We start from the raw sequence: 22,186 nt of genomic DNA, 5'->3' as shown, positions 1-22,186 counted from the left end.
TCAAAGTTTATTTAAAATTAAAATTAAATCCAAAAATTACCGATAATTAAATGTCTAATTATCACTCCTATATCTGCTTTCTTGAATTCGAGCATTCCTTCATAATCTCGTTCTTTTTTACGAATTGCAGGCATATTACTTCCACTATCCGCAGACGAGTGATTGTTCGTTGCAGGATCGTTTGATAATTCCACGCTGTCCGGTACTAAAAAATTTTAATTCATTAGCAATCATTATTTTGAAAATAAACTTGAAAAGAGAAAATTGATAATGTCAAAACTAACAAATGTTATAAATATTAAATTAATTTATAAAAATTGAAATAAAATATTAATTATTATTATTAATAATAATTATAATTATTAATTTAATGAATTACACTAATTAAATAATACTTCTAATTTGCGTTTGTATTTTAGAATGTATAGTGTCAAATGATTCGTGAGTTTGTGGTCATTATTCTTTTTTCGAGTTGCTGAAGGAATTAAAACATTTTTTGAGTAGGTAGGAAATGATAAGTGAAGTGATTCAACGTCTAGTGACCACTCACCATGTCCTTTATAAACGAAAGAACGATCCCTACTTTCCTTAACGTCAGATCCTTCGTCTTTGTAAGCATTACAATTTATTTTCATATTTAGTAAATAAAAAAAATTTCAAAGCGATTCAAAATCAATATGAATAATTAAATGCTTGTAAATAAACAAAATTTAAGTAAATTATGATTACTAATAATGATGAATCTTTTAAAACGAAAGTTTGTATTTTTTTAATGGTGATAAATAAAAAAATATATACTTACAGCCAGCTTCTTTGAGCCGTTTAGCCAGAATTTTGCATTTCTTCTTTAAATTCCTACATTCTTCGGCCATTTTGTCATATTGGTCTTGAAGATTCTGTGGGAAAACATTTTTTTTCAAAAATATTTCAAAGAAAAAATAAACATAAAGAAAAATAAATGAGAAAAGAAATATTTTAACTAATACAATATTTAAATTTTAAAAAAGAAATAAAGAAAAAAGTTTGAAATAATAAATCAATAATATACCAAATTTTCTGCAGTTATTCGCGTTATTTCATGTTGTAAATAAGCTTCAGTCTGTGTTTGTGGAGTTTTACTCAAATTGACATTCAATAATTTTTGATGCCTTTGTATTTCTTCTTGCAGTCGATCAATTTCTGCTAGCCATTCTTTTCGCTGTTCACGCCAACCTTTTTCTTTGTCCTGAAGTTCATCTTCCAATTGTCTTAGAAAATGAAAACAAACAATCAGTAAATTTTTAAATTTAATACATTTAAATTAATTAAAAATCTCTATTTATATTTCATAAAATCGTTCCTTGATTTCTAATCTCACCTATTTATCTTCTTTTGAGCCTCAAATGCTAATATTAATTCACCGTCTTCATTAACAATATCAACATCTCGTCCATAATTAGATCCAAGACTCTTCATTCGTTGTGTATTTTCAGCCAAAACAGTACGAAGTTGAATACATTCTTCTCTTCTTCTTACCAATTCTTCGCGAAGAGCTTCGAATTGTTCTTTGAAAAATAAAAAAAAATTATTTAAAAACAAAAAAAAATCATATTTTTTATATAATAATTTATAAACATTAATTTTAGTTATAAATAATAAAAAATTGTTACCGATCATAGAATCTTTAGTAGTTTTATTTACTCTCATTTGTGTTTTGAATTTTAACGCTGTCAACCAACATTTTTTTAATCCTGCATTAATGTTCATGTACGTAAAATCACAAATTTTGTCAAATAATTCCGTACTGATGTTCGTAAACGTAAAATCACTTATGTTAAATAATTCCGTATTCGTTAACGTAAAATCACACATTTTGTTAAATAAAAATAATTTAAAAATTCTTTAGTCAAATTAATTAAAATTTTAGTCTCATAATATTAAATATATTTGATCATTTCAAATCGGTTTCATTATTCAGACTATTTACATTTTAAAATATACATGTCTCTAAACTCGATAATGAAACTTTTGTTTACAATTTCTATATGAATGAAAGTTATTTTTCTTCTGTCAAACAGGAAAAGTCGAAACAATGTAAATTTAATTTTAAAAAAATTTTGTTCTTAAAAAATATGTAATAATATTGAAAAATTACCCATTAATTTATTCTGTGCATTAACAGGATCTTTTTCCAGAACTGTTTTTTGCAATGATCCCAAATCTTTCTTCAGTTTTTCATTCTCCATTTCAAATTCTTGCAACTGAAAATTAAAAATTTTTTTTTTTATTATTTTTCATTATTTGATAATCATTTTGTTGTTCATACCTTGAATGTATCTTGAGCTCTTGTTATTTCTTCGGGACTTTCGCGTTCCAAATCCTCGACCATTCGAATTAATCTACCATTTTCTTTTTCTACATCCCTCAATTTTTGCTGAAGTTTTAGCACAAGTCCAACATCCACTGGACCATGCGCTGGACCATTTCTTTCGAGAGGCGATTTTGTTACGGAAATTTCACCATCTGGTGGACTGTCCGTTCGTTGTTGATGCCAATCGATATTCTCAACTCTATTATACGGTGTGTTAGAAGATCCTGTTGATTTCACTGATCCATAACCGAAATCCTGTGAAAGATTCAAAAATTCCTAAATAACGAGAATATAATATATTTAGAAATAAAAGAAAAAAAAACAATGTATTTACAATATTCTGATCATCGGGTGGAAGATCAGTTGAAGTAATGTGTCCACTTCCACTCGAGGCATTACTCAACGATCGCGAATGACTAGGAACGTGAAGAGCCAATTTTTGTTGAAGAAATTCATTTTGTTGCTCTAAATCGTGATAATCTTTCAACAATTTCTGATAAGCATTTCGATCCTGATCTTGTTCATGTAATAAAAGATCCTTCTCTAGTTCCAATCGAGTTTTAAGATTCTCCTCTGCTCCTCGAAGATTTGTTCTTAATTTCTCATTTGCCACGGCAAGTTCCTTTCTCAATTTCTCATTTTCCTCCAAGAGCCTCTTGTTCTCTTCATTCCTTTGATTCATGATTCTTTCCTTATCCTATTAAGAAAAAACAAATTTGAATAATTAATAATAATTAAAAATATTCCAAATAGAATATTGTTGACATTTTAGTTACATACTTGAAGTAAATCCATTTTCTCATCTCTTTCTTTCTCGATAGCCTCCTTCACTTTTACGATTTCCTTCTCTTTTTCCGCGACTACACCATTTAGTTTTTTATTTTCCAATTCTATCGTCTTCAGTCCCTCGAGTTTCGTTTTCAAGTCCACAACTTCATTTTGCGTCAATTTCAAATGTTGATTCTCCTTTGCCTGGTGAAAAATTGAAAATTATATTTTCAAATTTATCTGAGTAAATTTTTAACTTATTTAAAATATAATATTTTAAAAAACTCACTAATTCGTTGATCTTTTGCTGAAGTGATATAATCTTCACTTCCAGACCCTTGTTCAATGATTTGACATGTTCAACGCTTCTTGCCTCGGCTTTCAATTTACGCAACACTCGTTTGGCAAGGAATTTTCTCACACACGATTGAACTAAAATAATATTATAAAGCTTCTTTCTGCAACGTCTTCTCACAAGATAACCACGGACAAATCTTTGAATTACAATTGCCGCTGCATTGTCTCTCATTAAACGGAATCGTTTTCTTGCCATAATACCACGTCCATAACGCTGAAGACCAAGAATTACTCGTCTCAAATTTAAGAATCTCTTTCTCGCAAGCCAACCTCTTACACGCGTTTGTATTTTCACTGCAGCACGTTCCTCGCGAATTTTTTGGGCTTTTCGCCGTGCCAAATAGCCACGCGCGTGCCTCTGTAAACCCAAAACTGATTTTCTTATCTTACGATAGCGACTGCGACAAATAAAACCGCGAACAGTTTTTTGCATCATAATACATGCGTCGCGTTGACGATCGGCTCGCAATTTTTCCAAATAGGCCACTTGACCGGCACGAAAAAGAACTTTTGTCTTGCCAAATTTAAATTTATCCTCATCCTTAATGTAGGTGGCGAGAATACGACGACACGTTTCACGTAAATCATCACGTTTGATTTCTTTAAATTTACAGAGACAACGAAAACGATGAAAAAAATCGGCATACGTTCGTTGACTGGGAAATCCAGCTGCCGATATTCTAATTGTCTCGAGAACGCCACAAGCACGAAGTTGTTGCACTGCACGAATTGGATTATATTCGAATGATTCTTTTGTATCATTGGGTTTGATGCATCGAACGTAGTGAGGTGTTGTCGCATTCAATGTCGACATTAACATATTTAGTGAATCTCGAAATTGAGATCCAACCTGAAAATAATTTTTTTTTAATAAAAAATTAATTAAAAATTGAATTAAAACTATTCTTTTTTTTTGCAAATACTCACAGTCTTTTTATGTTGTTTAGGTGCACTACTACTACTTGTTTTCTGCGCAGAAACTTTAATTCTCGCATTAGGAACCGTCAATTTTGGATCTTCTTCAGAGAAGAGTTTTTTCAATAATTTATTCTAGAAAAATAAAAAAGAGTTGAAAGTATTGAAAAATAAATTAATTATTATCATTTATAAAAACAAAATTAGTTATCAGATTCGTTAACTCACTTGACTTGATCTCAATATATCAATTTGCTCTTCAATCACAGTGTCGCGATTTTTTTCTAAAAATCCCACAGCCTCGTATTGTACACGATCAGCAAAATGATGTATCAAAAATGCCGATGTGCCAAATCGTGGCTTTTCAAAATGTTTCGATTTTCCACATTTTGTATAAAGCTTCTCAGCCCACGAACTGTCTGTTCCTTTCGGCATCTGTAGCAATAAAATTTTTTAATTAATTTTATATATATTTAATAATTTAAAAAATTTAATATGTTTTAACGTACACGACACTCTTCATCAAGTAAATCTAAAATTCCCAATTTTGTTTCAATGAGATCAATGCACGGTTGATTGTCATAAAAATCGATAAATGTCCATTCAATTTCTTCCTTTAAATATTCCTCTTGCTCCAATTTAAAGACATGTTGATTAAATTGCTGTTGAAGTTTTTCGTTGGCATAATTAATGCAAAATTGTTCAAATGAATTAATTTCAAATGTTTCAAAACCATAAATATCCAATACGCCAATGAACGATTGACTTTTTGCCTGTGCTTGCAGTGAATTATTAATTCCCGAAACAATCCAATTAAAAAGCTCAGCGTAAATATGTTTTGCTAATGCGTCTCGTGCACCAATCGCTTCATCGACTGTCATTGGCTTTAGAAAAACTTCTTTCATCGATACAATTTTTCTATGACACAACCATTTTCTCATGGCATTTACATCGATGCCCAACAATTCGGAGATAATAAGAAGATTTTTATCCTTTGCCTATAAAAAGGAAAATAAATAAAAATTTAATTTATTATATTAATTAAATTTATTAATTAAAAACAAACAACGTACAGATATATTGCTTCCTTCGGAGTCATTACCTCCCTGTGAATCGGAATTTGTATAACGAATATTTCCTAAATGAAGTATGGCAGCTAAAATTCGAAACATATCATCTTGCTGCTTGTAAGTGAATCCAAGCGTTGTAAATGCATTAATTGTTTCTTCGAAATAAACTAAATCATCAACACCATCGATAATTGGATCTTTACCCTGATTTAAATAATGGAATTTATCTTGAAAATCTAAATGCAAATGCGGCAGCTTCTTCATCGCTGAGCACATTTGATAAAATATATGATAGTTCCTCTCTCCTCCCGCCTAAAAATTAAAATTATTATTAAAAATTCCATAAAAAGTAGAAAATAATTTTAAATTCATTTACTCACTTGAAAAACGACTCTTGACTTTTCCAGCAAATATGTTCTCATACTAGCGCCAATGATGTGATAATTTTTATTGAATTGAATTTCAATAAATTTACCAAATCTAGATGAATTATCGTTCCTTGTAGTTTTTGCATTGCCAATAGCTTCCATTATTGGCGAAGAGGACAATACTTTTTTTTCCACCTGTGTTTCAGTCGATGAACCACCAACAGTCGCGAAATAACGCATTGCATATTTTGCCGAAACAGTTTTACCAGCTCCTGACTCGCCACTAACGATAATTGATTGATCGTGACTTTCTCTGCAAAAAAGAAAAAAAAAAGAAAAAGATGATAATAATAATGAAAAACGAAAAGACTAATTAATTTCCAAGCGAAGAACTTCTCATGCAAAAATAACTTATAGTTTTACAAGTGTTTGAGGAAGCCCTGCCTTAATTCTAGTTATTGAGTTCTACGAAGCCTTTTTTTCAAACTCATCTCTCAACCATCGATTGCTTTTCTTGCAATTATCACCAATATGTAGAATATTCCCCTAAAACTCATTAGTTCAAAATTTTTATTTAACAGAATTTTTATAAAAAATTTTATTAAATCGAATTTTCTTTTCGTTGGTAGAGAATTTCTATTATTTCATTCAATAAAAATTCGGTTAATAAAAATTTTCTTAAATGCAAATTCGGTTAAATAAAAATCCTTTGATATTCAATTTAATATCAATTTCGCTTTGTAATCTTTGTATGTCAAATATGAATTCGGTTTTTTTTTAAATCCATGGTCAGTTTTTTCTTTCTTTTTGCAAATAAAAAATACAAATAAATAACAAAAAATAGTTTTCTCAAAAATTTATAGATATGTTAGTTATTTCATTTACCTTTCCAGTTTCGTGTAAGCTTCCTCGGCAACGGCGAATATATGGGGCTCGAGGTCACCCATGGCTTGACCTCGATAGGCCCAAATTGTGTCATTGCCATAAATGGGTAATTCATTGTACGGATTAAAAGCAACGAGAACAATTCCACAATAAGTGTAAATGCAATGCCTTTGAAAGCGAATTTGTAAATTATAAAGAACCGCTGGCTCATGAAGAAATGAAAGAGAAGTGAGATTATTTTCACCCAAAAGAATATCAGGATTTCTCAATGGTGGAAGATCCGTGTCACTTTTTATTTCTATTATTTTAGTTTGTTTCGATTCATCTGTGCGTAATTGAAGTGTTCCTTTTTCCGATTTGTAATTATCCAAAAGTATTGCACCCTCCCAAATCTTCTCTGGATGTGGTACCCATACTTTTGCATCCTGAAAATTAAATTTTCTTAAATTAATATGATAAAGAATTAAATTTCATATTTTATAATCTATTATTATTTAATTTAATAAGATATTTAGCAATTTTTTTATTTGCATAATATTGTTGATGATGTGAAAAAAATTAAATTGTAAATTCTTTAGAAATGTTTCTGAAATTTTTAAGGACAAAAGAAATTTACTGATGAATTAATATAAAAAAAAATTTTTGCTGAAGTACAAAATTGAAGAATTGCTAATTATTTTATGTAATTGTGATGAAACATGCATAAAGGAGAACGAAAGTGAAGATCAAGGTCACATTTCACTACTTTCCAGTTTTATAATAGAATTTTATGTTAATTTATTGTCACTATGTGCATTTTTGATGACTATCGATTCATTAAAATTATTTTGTTAATTACAATCTTATATCTAATTAGTCAATCATTTTTTTTTTATTCTATAGAAGCTCTTTTACTTTTCTCACAATATATTTCCTTTAAGAAATAAATATGTTATGCGGTCAGATGATCATCGCGTGCATGTGCATTAATTACAAAAGAAAACAATTTGTAATGTGCTAAACACAGTCTTTTAAAAGATAATTTTTAACAAAATTTACCATTTATTCAATCAGTTTATTTCAATCTTTCGGAAGTTTTTTTTTTATTTATTAATTTTTTTATTATATATTCATACATTTTTTTTATCAAATTGCGATAGTGAATAAAAAATAATTATTTAACAGATGATTTGAAAAAGAAAAATTGTAATTGAACGATACAAAAAAGTGAAGATTTACTTATTGTTTTTGTGGTTACGGCTAGTTTAGTCTCCCAAAGATTGAAATATAATCAGTCATTTTTTTTTTTTAATGTCTATACCGTTATTATAATCACTGTAATACACTTTGGTTCATAAACTTGACTCCTTCGTTCCAGCTTCATAGTTTTCACAGAGACTATGTCCGAAACTTAAATTCCTAACTGGATTTAATTTCCTTTGTTCATTTTAAAGAGAGAACATTAAAAACTAAATTATATTTTTAAATATGCAGTACTAAATATATGCATATTCATTATAACTATTATTATTTTTGTGAAAAACAGTTTATTTCTTTAACTTTTTTGTTTTTTTCCTCACTTCCATTTATAGGTAAACGAAAATTTTCCATTCTTCATTGACTAATTTCAATATTTATTCAAATATTAATATATTTCATTATTTATTTAAATATTAGTATATTTTAAAATTAGCTAAAATTTGATAATCTTTCGTTATTGTTATTATAAATTATTTTTAATAACATAACTTATTTTTTATTATGCAAATAATAATAATACGATTGCTTAAATTCATTCAGTCATGAAAGACTTGTCATTTGCTTTACATAATCAGTTCCTCTTCTTTTAACTTTCATTTTTTGATTGTTATATATTATACTATTGTTAGAAAATATATTTTCTAAGTTATATATTTCTAAAAAAATGAATTTATTTTATGAATATAATATACCAGTAAAATAGGATATATATTATAATAATCATAATTTATTATTATAATTATTATGTAAATTATTACTATTATTATATATAATTACAAAATAAACTACAAAAAATTCTGTCGTGACATTTTAAAGTTCAAAATTTCTTTGAACTAATCTTTTTTTTGTTTTTGCTTAATGATAAGTTACACGGATGATTGTATATCCTTTTATTGTCCTCCTTCACTTCTTATCCTATAAGCCTAACCGGACTATAAGGAATTTTTCCTCACGAATGGTTCTTAGTCTGTATCAACATTCCTGACAAAGAACAGTTCCCAAGCTTTCTATACCTTCAAACTCACGAACAAGAACAATTTGTTTTTACGCGCACTATTATATATATATTTATATAATAATAAATAATAATAATAATAAACAATAAAAATAGTTTTAAAAAAATAGTTCTTCCATTAGGAAGGAAAAAAGAAGTGAAGTTTCTACATTTTAACTATTTTTAACGTTTATTTTTTTCAAAATTGTTACTATTTTTTATCTATGGGATTTTAAATAAAAAAAAAAATATTTTTGACAAGAAATTTGATTTTAAGTAGAAAAATTCATTTTTCCAAGACCAATTTAATTTGTAAGTAGATATAGTATTATATACATATAAACTCGCTTTCTCTGAAACTGATTTAAAGTTTAATTATTATTATATCACATAAACGGTACATTAATTATAACAAGATGAGAATCCACATTGTATTATGTGTAAATTTTAATGTAGAAATCAATTTGTTATTTTAATCGCTTATAATTTAAATTAAAAATTTTTTTTATTATTATTTATAATAAAATTATTCAATAAAAATAAAAAAAGGTAAATTTTTTTGTGATTTGAAAAATAAAAAAGTAGTTCACACGTAAAATAGTCAACAGTGTAGACGACCGATGTAGAAATAAAACTCTTATAGTTTATACTTTGCCGACAATCTAAGGCTTCTGTCGTATTTAAAGAGTGCAAACTCAGTGGTGAAATTTATGATAATTTTTTTTTTTTCAAAACATATAATATGTTTATAGAGACAACAAAATTAATAAAAAATTATTTAAATTTGTTTCTTAATTTTTGTTTCAAATTTTAGTTTTCATTTATTCAATAGTATTTAATTAATTTATTAACAAAATTCATATATTACAGAAAAAAAAAATTTGTTTAATTAAAAAAATTACACAAATTAAATTTGTATAAGTTATAAAATTTTTATAGAAAAAAAATAGTTTAAAAAAAATATATAGAAAATAACAAAAGATAATTAATATAAAAGGGGGAATTCAAATGAAATCAAAGATCGATTTTTATGTCATTCGAAGGCCAATTTAACAATTGAAATCAACGCTCATATATTACAAAAAATATATTTTCAAAAATTAATTTATATTCTCTTAATTTTCAATAACCATAAGAATTTTTTTTTATTTCTAATTTCTTTTCTTATCTGAAAAGGAAAAAAAATCAAATATTTAGTGTTTTTAGTAAAATAAATTTGACATAGAAGAATATAGAAATTTCATAAAAAAATAGAAAAATTATGATATATGCGCATAAATAATTTATACAATTGTAAAATACAGAAAATTGCATCTATGAATGCTTTAAAGTCGATCTAAAAGAGAAGATAAGGTGAGAATTATTATTCAGGATTTGAAAATCTGGGAAAAGCATTAAAAAGCCGTGTGATGTAGTCACGATCATCATCATAATCTTTACATCAGTTATTTACTGTTACAGTAAGAGTTTCTTGGGAACGGAAAAATCCCGAGAAAGTCTTTTGCAAAGACTCCTTACACACATACACACACGCGGAAGAAAGTAAAAGTAATTAGATCATCATTTTTTTTTCTAAAATGACTCATGAATTATGTGAAAAAAAAAAAATTTGAAATGTAAAATATTGTCAAAAATGTATATATAATATGTTCCGGTCAGTTTGTCATAAAATTATAATATAAACGAGAGCGAGATAAATTTTTTTTCCCCAGCCACTTCCTTTAGAAAATTATTATGATTTTCTCTTTTCCTTATTAAATTAAAATCACATTTTGTAGAAAAAAAAGACTATACAGATAAAATAAAAAGACATTTAGTAATTGTAATCTTATCAAAATCGATTGCAATCTCCGATGAGTCAAATTGTGAAATTTTTTTTTTTTGACAAAAATGGTTGTTTACAACAATTTAAAACTTAAATAAAAAAAAAAACTAATTTAATTATTAATTTAATAAATGACAAATTCAAATTTTCAGTTGATAAAACTATTGTTCAGTTTTAAATTAATAATTTCTTCTTTTCGAAATTATTAAAAATATTTGAAAATCTGAAATAATTATTTTAGTAAAATATTACTTATTAGAAATAAATAAAAATTGCAGAAGCATGATGTTGAGCCACATGTCTGTGACATTTGGTACCAAGCAACGTTATCATATATCAACATTATAACTTGATACAGAAGTTGAATCAGGAAGTTAGAAAAAAATCTAAATTAATAAAAATTTTTAAATTACATTATTTAAATTTACTCATAAATTAATTATTTATATAATTATTTAGTTCAATGATAAACTAATATTTTGATACGAATTTTCTATTTATTTGTTAATTTTTTATTTATTTAATAAATAATTTTTCAATTATTTAATTAATAAAAAAAAATTATGTTAGTAATATATGTAATTGTTAATTAATTTCTAATAATTTTTCATTAAATTTTGATTTCTTTTTGCTTTCTGTATGAATAAAAAATGTGGTGACATATGCGACCTTGTATGTAGTTAATTTTTTCTTTTGTTATTTTAAATTCTCTTTTTAATTTCTTTTTTATATTCGAGCAAGTGTCAAGACCCACTGCTGATTCAGGTGTATATGTATATACATATATATTCCCTATAAGTAAGAGGTATCACGCGTTTTGTCGAAAGATCGATCGTTGCCCCACATATAGAGAGACCCGCATCGTGAACCTACGAACGAGAGAATTCTGTTGCCCCATATAAAGAATAAAGCAGGTCAAGTTTCCCACCTACATTCTTTAACATTCTTAATCGTTTATTTAATTTTAGTTTAATTTTATTTATATAATTCCCTGTTTTGCATTTTTTTCTATAATAAATTTTTTTAACTTTTTTTAAAAAATAGAAAATAAGTTGAATAAAGTAGAAAATAAATATGCAAAACAGGTATTCACATTTTAAGTAGATAAAAATCGTCTTATCAAAACTATTTTTTTTTTTTTTAAATAGAAAAACTAGTTTTGAAAAAAATTTTATTTTTAACAAAAAAGTCAGTTTTATTAATAGATGTTTATTTTTAAGTAGAGAAAACTGTCTGATTAAGATAACGATCACTTTTTATATATAGAAACAGTACTTTCAAGAAAAATTTTCTTTTAAGTAGGTAAATTTTTTTTTTGGCAAGACAATAGTCGCTTTTTAAATAGGAAAATTATTTTCGCCAAGATAAATTTGATTTTAAGTAGAAAAATTAGTTTTGCACAGACAGAATTGATTTTAAAGCAGATAAATTTATCTTGACGTGACAATAATAGCATTTTAAGTAGAAAAAGTAGTTTTAGCAAGACCAATTTTTTTATATAGAAAAAATAATTAATTAATTTAATAATTATTACAAAATAATTTTGTTTAAGAAAATACGATTTTTAAGTAGATAAGGTTGTTGTGGCAAGACACGCCTCAAATTTTTAAGTAGGAAAAGTAGTTTCGCTATGATATATTTGATTTTATAGATAAAGTTATCTTAGCAAGGAAACAGTCACTGAAAAAGTTAAGTAAATGGAACAATTTCAATTATCATTTTGGTATACAAAATTCACGAGATATATAATTTTAAGAGTTCATATATTCTCTTACGCATACAAAAAAAAATTCACCGTCATATAAGGAAGTAGCACAGTGACCCCAACGTAAGGTCCTTCGCCTTCACCTCCGTATTTTACTGCTGATATATTTAAATACCTACTATCCATAAGTAATAATTTTAACCATATAAATAAAATTTTATATCTAATAAACGTTTCACAATCCCATAAACGTTTTTTTTTCTCTAAAAAATCGAAAATTTTACAGTTCCCTTTATTTTTTTAAAATATTTTCAAACTATACATCAGTTATTTTAATTTATAACGGTAAATTCATTTTTTTTTTTTAAATCAAATAGAAATTTTTTATTTATTAAATTACAAGTTTGTGAAATTAAATCAATATATTATTTATATATTGCATTGAAGGAAGAAAACTAGTATTAAATAAATATATATAAGTCTCGTTGAACCCAAGCAGGACGACCAGTGACCTATCCTAGTTATTCTCTTATTTCTTCTGAGAGAGAAAGAGAGAGGAAATGAGAGAAGGGATTTTACACGTTTGCTATACACTACAAGTTATAGTAACTTTAGCTGATCACGTTCTACGAAACCGATCCGCGTATACATTAACGTTCAGGCAATTTAATGAAATCGAACTTGGCAAAATGGCAAAAGTTTAAATATCAGAAAAAAATTTTCTGATTTATATTAATTGCACTCAAAGTGTATTAAAAACGTATAATAAATCTCAATTAATGCACGCGATTACAATAATCCATATCGTATAAATTATATTATTTATTTCTCAAATATTCATAAATTTATTGATTATTTATTTATTATTTATTTTGTATTTTTATATTTATTAGTAAATTCACAGAACCAAAGAACCAAATTGAAACCAAGCATTATAATTGAAGCTATATCAATAATTGCATTAATTAATAAATAAACAAACCAGAATCCAAAACAATATTTATTTTTGTAAATTTGAAAATTATGGTTGATTTAATAATGTTTAATAATCTATGTTCTTTTCATTTTGATGTGAAGTGTATAATTTTTCACTGAACTGATTTTCTCAATTTCCCACGCACGTTGTAAAGAGTGTAAATTATATTACGCACACACTGGAGAAACGCTCACTGCTCTCTGCGTTTAAATGTTAATGAGTGTGTTACATAAAATACCGGTCAATCCGTTATTCAATGAGCTGTCATTACATTTATACATTTGATAATGAAGGTTAAGTTGGTAATGAAATTTAATTTTGCTGTTAATTTTAGATCATTGGAAAATTTAAACTTTTACTTTTCATATCCAGAATTATATTCTTATATACTATGTATATATAATTTTTTTTAATTATTTTAATGATTATAAATAATAAAACTAAAACAATTAAAACAAAACAACAGTTTTAGAATGTTAAACAAAAACAAAAGAATTTAATGTTCAAGATAATTGTTTTATTGTTGTCTTTGATTTTAATTAGAAAAATAATTGGACATTTGAAAACTATGTAACAAATGTTAAGAGAATCATTAATGTTTTTATATATATGAAACTACATTAGATTCTCTCAAAAGGTGAATGTACTTTCAGAGAGCAAATTCACTGGATGTAATTACAAGAGAAGATGTAACCTGTAACCTATATACTTTTACTTTTTTATTTATTTTTTTCAATTCTTATTATATTTATTTATCTATTAAACATTTATTTAATTTATTAAATTTTTCTCTAATACATTTTTTCTTTCAATTAATTTAATTTATTTATTTATATATAGGGAAATGGTAAAAAATATGTTTTTTTTTACAGAGACCTTGGATAAAAAAAAAGAAAAAGGATATTAAAAGCTTTGTTTATATATTATAACTTCTTGAAATTACTTATTGATCAATATCAATTAAATAGAAAATTGATTAAACGATAATAAAATTATACACTTTTCTTTATCAAGACGTTAATAGTTACTTCTTTACGTAAATGATAAATAAATAAATGAAGGTTTATTAATTAAATTAAAATATTTTGAAGATACTTAATTTTTTTGGACAATTTTTCAGAAATTTGCTGTTTTCACTATTCAAGACTTAAATGTATAAATAAAAATAAATTAATCAGATAAAATGAATATAAATTTAATTCAAGATTTAAAGGATTTTAATTAAGATAAATATCTTAATGTAAGATTTTCTTTTTTACTAAAGTACGAATAAGATCCAAAACATCCCTTTAAAGCTGAATATCTTCTCATGTATATATGTGGGAGAGAAAGTTACTTTATGCGCAGCTACTGAACTACATCACCAACCAAAACCTTCATCAACATTGATTTGACATGAAAACAAATTACATCTCTCTTTCTCTCTCAACCCTTCAAAAATGAAAGAAATAATTTATTGTCAACTTTCACATTTGTCAACTAATGATAATAACAATATCAGTGAATTGAAATTGAAACTATGACAATATTGTCAAGCGGGACAAATATAATAATATTGAGCTTCACCTTTTCCTCCCTCAATATTGATCTTCTTTTCTTTTTTAAAGCACACTGCTCCAGAAATGAGCTTTCAACCCTTAAAGTAGCGGAGCGTTTATATATATAAAAAAAAGGAAAAAAAATAAAATAAATAGTACCTTGACGTAAAGCTCCCTCGTTGTCATTTCTGTTTATTATTTCTTCAATAATAATAATACTAATGATGATGATGATAATAAATGCGTGTGTGTAAAATCTTACACACCGCGTGTATTCTCACAATTGACTGGCAACATTTGCCTGTTAATTATTAGCACTGATAAAAAATAATCACTACTCCATTTGAACATCGCGGTCACGTGGAAACAAGTCAGGACATTTCTTCTTTTTTCTTCTTCTTCTTCCTTGCGCTTAATAAAAAAAGGACACACGTTTATAAATTTTAATTTTCACTAGAACTTTTTAAAGGATATATTTTATTTTGTCGACGAATATGAGAACACGTTTTTACCTGGGTATATGAACTACAAATAACAGGGAAGACACGTTCACGAAACCACACACAGCTGGCAAAGAGAACTGCTGCTGGTGTGGGTTCTACTATCGGTTCGGATTGTGCGCCCCTTGCCCCACTCCTACACATTCGACAGGATCGGTGATAGGTGAAGAAGAACCCGAGTTTTTGTCTGCAAAAAGAAAAGTCTATTATTAATATTTTAAATGATATTTGATTTAATTTAGTTTTTTCTTTAATTTTATTTTGTTTTCTAAATGATTTTTTTGTTCAAATTTAAATCAATTACTGTTAATATAGTTCCAATTACTGTTAGTATAGTTTCAATTACTTATAGCTTCAATTTTTTTAATTTATTATATTAATGATTATATATTAATGATAGTTTTAATTGATGGTAATTTCAACTTTATACTTTCAATTAATTGCAAATAACAATTTTAATTTCTTAATTAATTCAAATGCTAATTAAGAGTACATCAAATAATTTAAACTGCCAATAATTGAAACTATCATTAATTATCAATAAATAATTTTTGTTTTTTATTTGCTTCGTCGTCGATGTTTGTTTATAATTCAAATTAGTTTAATAGTCGATTTTTATTTTTTATTATTACCGATCAAAAAAAAAAATAAATTATTATATATGCAAAGAAAGAGCATATTAAAAATGACCTCTTAAATTGAAATATTGATAAGTCTTATCGGTTTTGTTAAATAGCTCGCGATTTCACAAAATTCCATTTGCACAAATTGTTTATAAAATTTTTAAAAACTTTTTCATGTAATTTTAATTACAGTTTACATTCATATATGCAACAAAAGAGGTAAAATTTTTTTTGAAAAGATAAATAAATGTTTAATAAGTTTTTTTTTTAAACAAAAAGTACACTTAGAGTTTTGTTTGAAGCAAAAATACGATTTTTTTGTATTAACATAATTTTTTAATTTTTTTTCTGAGAATAATATTTCGTTTTCTTGAAATATATGTAATTTTGTTCCATTTAAAACATGATCTACTTAATATATATATTTTTTATGTTTGAGAGATAAAAATAAACAGACATTAATGTCATTTACATAATGATAACATAGTTTAAATTATAATATTGTCATTCAGTAAATTTGAAACCTGAAAAGATCATGTTAGCGCCATCGGTGGAATATTGTGAGAAATGTTCGTTTAAATTTCTACTCTGTAGATCAATCATTTCTTAATTTTTTTCTTTATCAGACTTTTTAAATTTTAAATAAAATTGAAAACTACATTTTTTAAAAATATATTTTGTTTAATTAAAAATTTCTAATTTATAAAATTTTTATTTTATGGAATCTATATATTTAAATTTTATTTAGCCAAAAAAAAATAAAAATTTCATGAGTAATTAATTTCTTTATGTATAAAAATATTTTATAAATAGAAAATTTCGAAAATTTCCAATTACAAAATACATTTTTCCCCCATTGTTAATATTTTTTTTTTATTTCTATATGTGTGTGTGTGTCTTAAAGTGTGAGTTTCTAAAACAAAAAAATGTCGATTAATGCAGTGTCATTAATTTTTATAAATCGTGTATAGTATAGCATATTTATAACCTTAATAATTAATCAAAGTTTTAAATCAAAAATTAAAAAAAAAAATACGTAGAAAATATGTTTTTATAAATGTGGAACAGTTTCATTAATTTAAATAGATTAATTATTATTTTAAAAATGGCGTTTTTCCAACAAGTTGTGAAAGCAACACGATTGAGAAATGCACGTCTTGTTTATCATGATGAAAAATTAAAATCAATTGCAATCTCAAGAGGAGCCAAATTGCATTATAATATTTTTCAGAAAATTCGTTATACAAAATTACTGTAAGATAATAACAATAATATAATAATAAGATGAAAAATAATAGTAATAGTAAAAAAAAAATAATAATATAACAAAAAAGAATAATATTATATTTTATTAAGCTTATTAAAAAAATCAACTATTTTTATTAAGTAATTTATCATTGAATTGTAATTTTTTGTATTTTTGTGCAAGACAGTGTTAAGAAGAAGATCAAGGATTTTTTGAAAAAACTTGTCTCCTGCCCAGAGGATACGTGGTTTCACAAAAAGGCATTGTTATTGCAAACTGATGGAACATTAGAGAATTTTGTGTTAAAAAGTATTTTTGGATTTTTAGGCGGAATTCTTCTTACGTATCTATTTTTTATTTTTTTTGTTTTTCAACTAAATTTTTCATTACCATCGGCAACATTATGGTGTTCATTACTCGGTATTATTTTAACACTCGGTTTGGCATTTTCCAAGTATGTCAGGTATTATTATAATTATTTATTTTGTTCTTAATTTATCTTTCATAAATTTTTATTTATTTAAATTTTTAATGTAAAATATTTTAATATTTGTTTAAATAAACGGGTGTAATTTTTTTTTTGAGTTTAAAAAATTAATTTTTTTATAGATGTTTGGTGTTTTTGATAATGCCACAATTTTTGTCAAAACGAGGTCGACAGGCTCTATTGGCGTATGCTTTCATTCTTGCTCTCACAGGACCAGCTAAAAATACTTTAAACAATATTGGTGTTTTGTCACAATCTCTATCTTGTGGGGAGGTAAGAAAATATAAAAAAATTATAGATAAAATAAATAATAAATAAATAATAAATAAATATAATACACTAAAGATGAAAACTAATAAAATTTTTGTTATCAAATATCAGATGAAAATAATTAAGCTTGTTTAATTTCACTATTAGGAACATTTGAAAGAAGCTGTTAAATCTATTCTCGATTTAATTAGAGAGCCATTCAATGCACTTAAAGATGCAATAACAAAAGTTTTGAAAACCGTTAAAGTTGTTGTGAAAAAAATTAAAAACACCCTTATTGCAATCAAGAGGCTTGTGCTTAGTATTTGTAAGTTTTATTTAATTATAGTTTATTTTTAAATAATTAGTTTAAAATTTTATTATTTATTTCAATTTATAGTAAAAGTAATTCAATCAGTGTACGAGTGGTTGGGATCAGTTGTAAATATGTGTAATAAAAAATTAGGCACACCATTTGAAAGATGTAATAGAGCATTTGAAGATGCTGTTGATGATTGTAAAGCAAAATTAGGATCATTTTTTGGTGGTCTTTGTAATGTAACATATGTGGTTGGTGCCATTTGTTATATTGTAAAGCCCTTTGATTTTATTTGTGAACTTGTGTCATTTGTTTCCGATGCTATTGTCAATGTTGTTCGAAAAAGTAGGTAAAAAAAAATAATTTTAATTTGAAAATAAATTTTTTTTTTTAAATTAAAAATAAATTTTTAATTAATTACATTCTTTTTTTACTTTGTGCAGAGATAAAAAAATTTGCAAAACACATGAAGGCTATGTTTTATGTAAAAGTAAAATTTTCTCATTCATTTCATTTTGAGAGTAATCGAAGCCGAACCAATACTGATATAACAAAGGGAATTAGCACAGAGATAAAGCAAAGAACACAAAAATTCTTTTTGTTTTTTGATATGTTAAGCTGTATGACAAGCGTTTTTATTTTACTCATATTTGTCAGGTTGTACATTTATTATTATTATTTTTTTTTTTATTTTTATTATTATAATTTATAAAAAAAAATTTTTTTGTAGGGTAATTTTCTACCGTTATAAATGGCTGACGAATCCTCGATTTGATAATCGTTATTTAACCGATTATTTACGTGACATTGATCTTCGAAGAGCGCGATTAGACAAAGAAACTGTTTTGCCATTAAATCCAAGAGAGAGAAATAAATATGTCCCTTTATCGTCAATACGATTAATTAAAGCTGAAAAAATGAAATTAACAAAATCTGCCGTTTTTATGAGTTTAATTTCTTTTAAACTTCTCTTTCAAATGGCTATTGATTACAGTCTCTTTTGGATTTTAGATGTTATTAGGTAAATAAATAAATTGTTTTTTACAATTCTTATAAGAATTAAATTTAAAAAAAATAAAAATTCAAATTCAGATATCATGGAAGATTTGAGACAAAAATACCGGAAAATTCAGTTGGTGTACATGTAACCGGAAATGGTTTTTTAGCTGAACTTTATCGAAGTATCGTAAATGCTTTTACTCTATCGAGTGAAGAAAAAGAAATTGATATGATTCCATGTCTACCGAATCCAATTCCACCAAATTATGATAGATATTTACAAATTTTAACTCTCATGTTCTTTTGTTGGTTAATCATTATTTTCGAACCATACGGTTTACGTATGCGACAATGTGTCATGATTTCTTATCATCCCGAGAGGGCCAAAGAACGTGCCGTCTGGCTTTACAATCACATTCTAAGGTTCATTTTTTTATTTTTTATTTAATAAATACAAAAAATAAAAAATAATTTTTTTTTCACTTTTAAAGATCGAGGGGTAATTTTTTGAAATTTGCAAGAAGACAATTGCGAAGAAAATTTGGTATACAGAGTGGACAAACAACGGAAATTGTTACATTAAAGGAAAGATTAACAGCAATTTGTCCTCTTTTGAGAAAATGTTTTTCTGATGATAAAAAAATATGTCTTTTATGTGGTGCCATTGAAAGGGACAAGCAACAACCTCACATTAAATGTCCCACTCCAAATTGTGTTGGTCTATTTTGCGTTCAATGTTTTAATGATTTACGTAATATGTGCACGGTTTGTAAAACACCAATTGATTATGGAGACTTGTCTGATATCAGTGAAGAAAAGTAAATTTTTTTATTATTAAACAATAAAATATAATTTATTTTAAATTATTTTAATAGTAATAATAATAATTATTATTATTTATTTTATAATTGCAGAGATTCTTCAGAAGAAGAAGCTAAAGCTAGAAAATCAATAACATCAAATGAATCAGAAGATTCAAAATATTTCGATGATCGTAGAATTGAAGAAGGAATTGATATCATAGAAGAAGATATCAGTTCAATTTCTTCGTCTTCTACTGAATATAGTTACAGTATGAAATAATTTAAAAATTAAATTAATTCAATCAAATTGAAAAAATTTCAATATTTTATCTTTAAAATTTAGCATATCAGGATGATAAATCTCAAATTGACAAAAGTCTACCTCAAAAAGTTCCATTTAAAGATATTGAAGCTCAAACATTACGAGACGATGTTTCCACTCAGGTATAATTTAATTTTTTTTTAAATTATATTTGTTTTAAAAAAAATGTATAAAAAAAATTTATTCTATTTTAAAGATATTTAGTTCTCAAACTGAAGATATTGAATCAGAAAGTGAAAGTCCTGCTTGTTTTGGACTTCGTTCGCGTAAAAAAGAAAAATCAAAATTCGATGATTTATCATCGAAATCTTCATTTTCTTTAGAAGAATTTGAAGATGAAGTACAATTAGATGAGAAATCGAAACTTCTATTGAGAAAATATGAAAAAGAGAAAAAAGAAAAGAAACGTGGTAGACTGAAGAAATTTTTTAATGGTCTCTTAAAATTCTTTTGGCTCAACAAGAAACGAGTAATTTTTCATTGATTTTATTTATTCAAAATAAAAAGTGAAAAACAAAATTATAATATTGAAAAATTATTGTAAAATTTAATTTTTTTAATTTTCTTTTTTTTGTAATAAATTATAAAATTTTATAAAATAAATAATTAATAACAATGATAATAAATGAAGAAAACGGAAAAAGTCTCGAAGGATTATAAAAAAACAGAAAAAGAAGACGTGGAAATTGTGAATCTATATTCTTCATCTATCTCGACATCATCTTCATCGTACAGTATCGATTATCGAGAGAAATTGAAAGAAAAATCTTACGATTCATTGCAAGAAATTAAAGATGAACAAATTTTGCGATATCCACATGAAAAGCAATTTTGTACAAAAGAATTACCCAGGTTTACATTTTTATCACAATGAGAAAGTAATTATAATATTATTATTTAATTAGTAATTATTAATTATTATTTTCCTTTATCATTAAAGTGGTTTAATGTCAATTGCCGAAAGAATAAAATATTATCAAGTTGACGAAAGAATGAATTATCATTGTCGATGTTCTAATGATAAACAAGATTTAAATCATTTATCTGATTCGAAAAATTCCTCGGATGCAAGTCAAATAACAGAAATTTGGAATGACAATGATGAGGAAATTCAAGTACTATTTCTTTTGTTAAATTTACTAATTAGTTTTCTAATTTTTTTTATAATGCAAAATGGAAGAAAATATTTTAAAAAAATATATATGTAGATATGATAATAATTATTAACGTAATATCATTTTATCAGAATTATGAATTGGATAGTTTGGAAGAGAGTAATAAATCAAAATGTTCAGTTTCATCTTTAACAACGTCAGCAAAAGACGATATGCAAGAATTGTCGAGGTCAATAAATAATCAATATGATTTTAGTGAATCCCGTGAAGATGATAAAAATTATATCGATGTTACTGGTTTATCTAGTAATTATTCTTCAGTTCAGAAACTTTACGGTGGTCAGTAACTATTTTTTTTTCAATAAATATTTTCATATCAATATTTTAATAGACAATTAATTCCAACATACACATGTGTTTGACCAGCTATCAAGACTATAGGGGCATTATATTATTTTTTTTTATCATAATTTGAATGAATATTTTTTGTTTATTACAATCTTTGGCATATTTTTTATTAATTTTCCTTGACC

At 25.5% G+C, this 22,186-nt stretch overlaps 3 protein-coding genes across 7 annotated transcripts in view; 1 reads left to right on the top strand and 2 right to left on the bottom strand.

Moving 5' to 3' along the window:
- Window positions 1-15,639, bottom strand: part of LOC127288459 (unconventional myosin-Va) — an 18,831-nt gene extending 3,192 nt beyond the window's left edge. Inside the window, exons 1-18 of one of the 3 annotated variants that reach the window (XM_051315926.1) lie at window positions 15,503-15,639; window positions 15,150-15,401; window positions 6,714-7,138; window positions 5,841-6,141; window positions 5,464-5,772; window positions 4,900-5,388; window positions 4,619-4,825; window positions 4,403-4,525; window positions 3,408-4,325; window positions 3,131-3,322; window positions 2,685-3,047; window positions 2,306-2,605; window positions 2,135-2,240; window positions 1,358-1,544; window positions 1,049-1,247; window positions 803-896; window positions 551-607; window positions 41-205 (exon numbers count right to left, since the gene is read on the bottom strand). In XM_051315926.1, the coding sequence (XP_051171883.1) occupies window positions 41-205; window positions 551-607; window positions 803-896; window positions 1,049-1,247; window positions 1,358-1,544; window positions 2,135-2,240; window positions 2,306-2,605; window positions 2,685-3,047; window positions 3,131-3,322; window positions 3,408-4,325; window positions 4,403-4,525; window positions 4,619-4,825; window positions 4,900-5,388; window positions 5,464-5,772; window positions 5,841-6,141; window positions 6,714-7,138; window positions 15,150-15,176 (4,462 nt within the window). In that variant the 5' untranslated portion in view covers window positions 15,177-15,401; window positions 15,503-15,639. Of the gene's footprint in view, window positions 1-40; window positions 206-550; window positions 608-802; window positions 897-1,048; window positions 1,248-1,357; window positions 1,545-2,134; window positions 2,241-2,305; window positions 2,606-2,684; window positions 3,048-3,130; window positions 3,323-3,407; window positions 4,326-4,402; window positions 4,526-4,618; window positions 4,826-4,899; window positions 5,389-5,463; window positions 5,773-5,840; window positions 6,142-6,713; window positions 7,139-15,149 lie in introns of all 3 variants that reach the window. The other 2 variants (XM_051315925.1, XM_051315927.1) reach the window with 2 other exon arrangements.
- LOC127288461 (beta-hexosaminidase subunit beta-like) overlaps window positions 15,448-22,186 on the bottom strand; it is a 21,285-nt gene continuing 14,546 nt past the window's right edge. For all 3 annotated transcript variants that reach the window (XM_051315932.1, XM_051315933.1, XM_051315930.1), the window contains one exon: window positions 15,448-15,677. The gene's annotated coding sequence lies outside the window, so the exon portion shown is untranslated. The remainder of the gene's footprint in view (window positions 15,678-22,186) is intronic.
- LOC127288414 (uncharacterized) overlaps window positions 17,219-22,186 on the top strand; it is a 6,347-nt gene continuing 1,379 nt past the window's right edge. Inside the window, exons 1-15 of the mRNA XM_051315831.1 lie at window positions 17,219-17,367; window positions 17,547-17,822; window positions 17,969-18,119; window positions 18,264-18,423; window positions 18,496-18,759; window positions 18,858-19,071; window positions 19,145-19,435; window positions 19,507-19,836; window positions 19,905-20,231; window positions 20,328-20,485; window positions 20,560-20,660; window positions 20,735-21,007; window positions 21,170-21,390; window positions 21,479-21,653; window positions 21,785-21,992. Of these exons, the coding sequence (XP_051171788.1) occupies window positions 17,219-17,367; window positions 17,547-17,822; window positions 17,969-18,119; window positions 18,264-18,423; window positions 18,496-18,759; window positions 18,858-19,071; window positions 19,145-19,435; window positions 19,507-19,836; window positions 19,905-20,231; window positions 20,328-20,485; window positions 20,560-20,660; window positions 20,735-21,007; window positions 21,170-21,390; window positions 21,479-21,653; window positions 21,785-21,992 (3,298 nt within the window). The remainder of the gene's footprint in view (window positions 17,368-17,546; window positions 17,823-17,968; window positions 18,120-18,263; window positions 18,424-18,495; window positions 18,760-18,857; window positions 19,072-19,144; window positions 19,436-19,506; window positions 19,837-19,904; window positions 20,232-20,327; window positions 20,486-20,559; window positions 20,661-20,734; window positions 21,008-21,169; window positions 21,391-21,478; window positions 21,654-21,784; window positions 21,993-22,186) is intronic.

This window comes from Leptopilina boulardi, unplaced genomic scaffold (genome assembly GCF_019393585.1).
Source record: "Leptopilina boulardi isolate dan_hultmark-lab unplaced genomic scaffold, ZJU_Lbou_2.1 LbouV2_386, whole genome shotgun sequence".
In the NCBI taxonomy this organism is placed as follows: domain Eukaryota; kingdom Metazoa; phylum Arthropoda; class Insecta; order Hymenoptera; family Figitidae; genus Leptopilina; species Leptopilina boulardi.
Note: the sequence above shows the minus strand (reverse complement) of the source record. Positions and strands in the feature narration are given on the sequence as shown.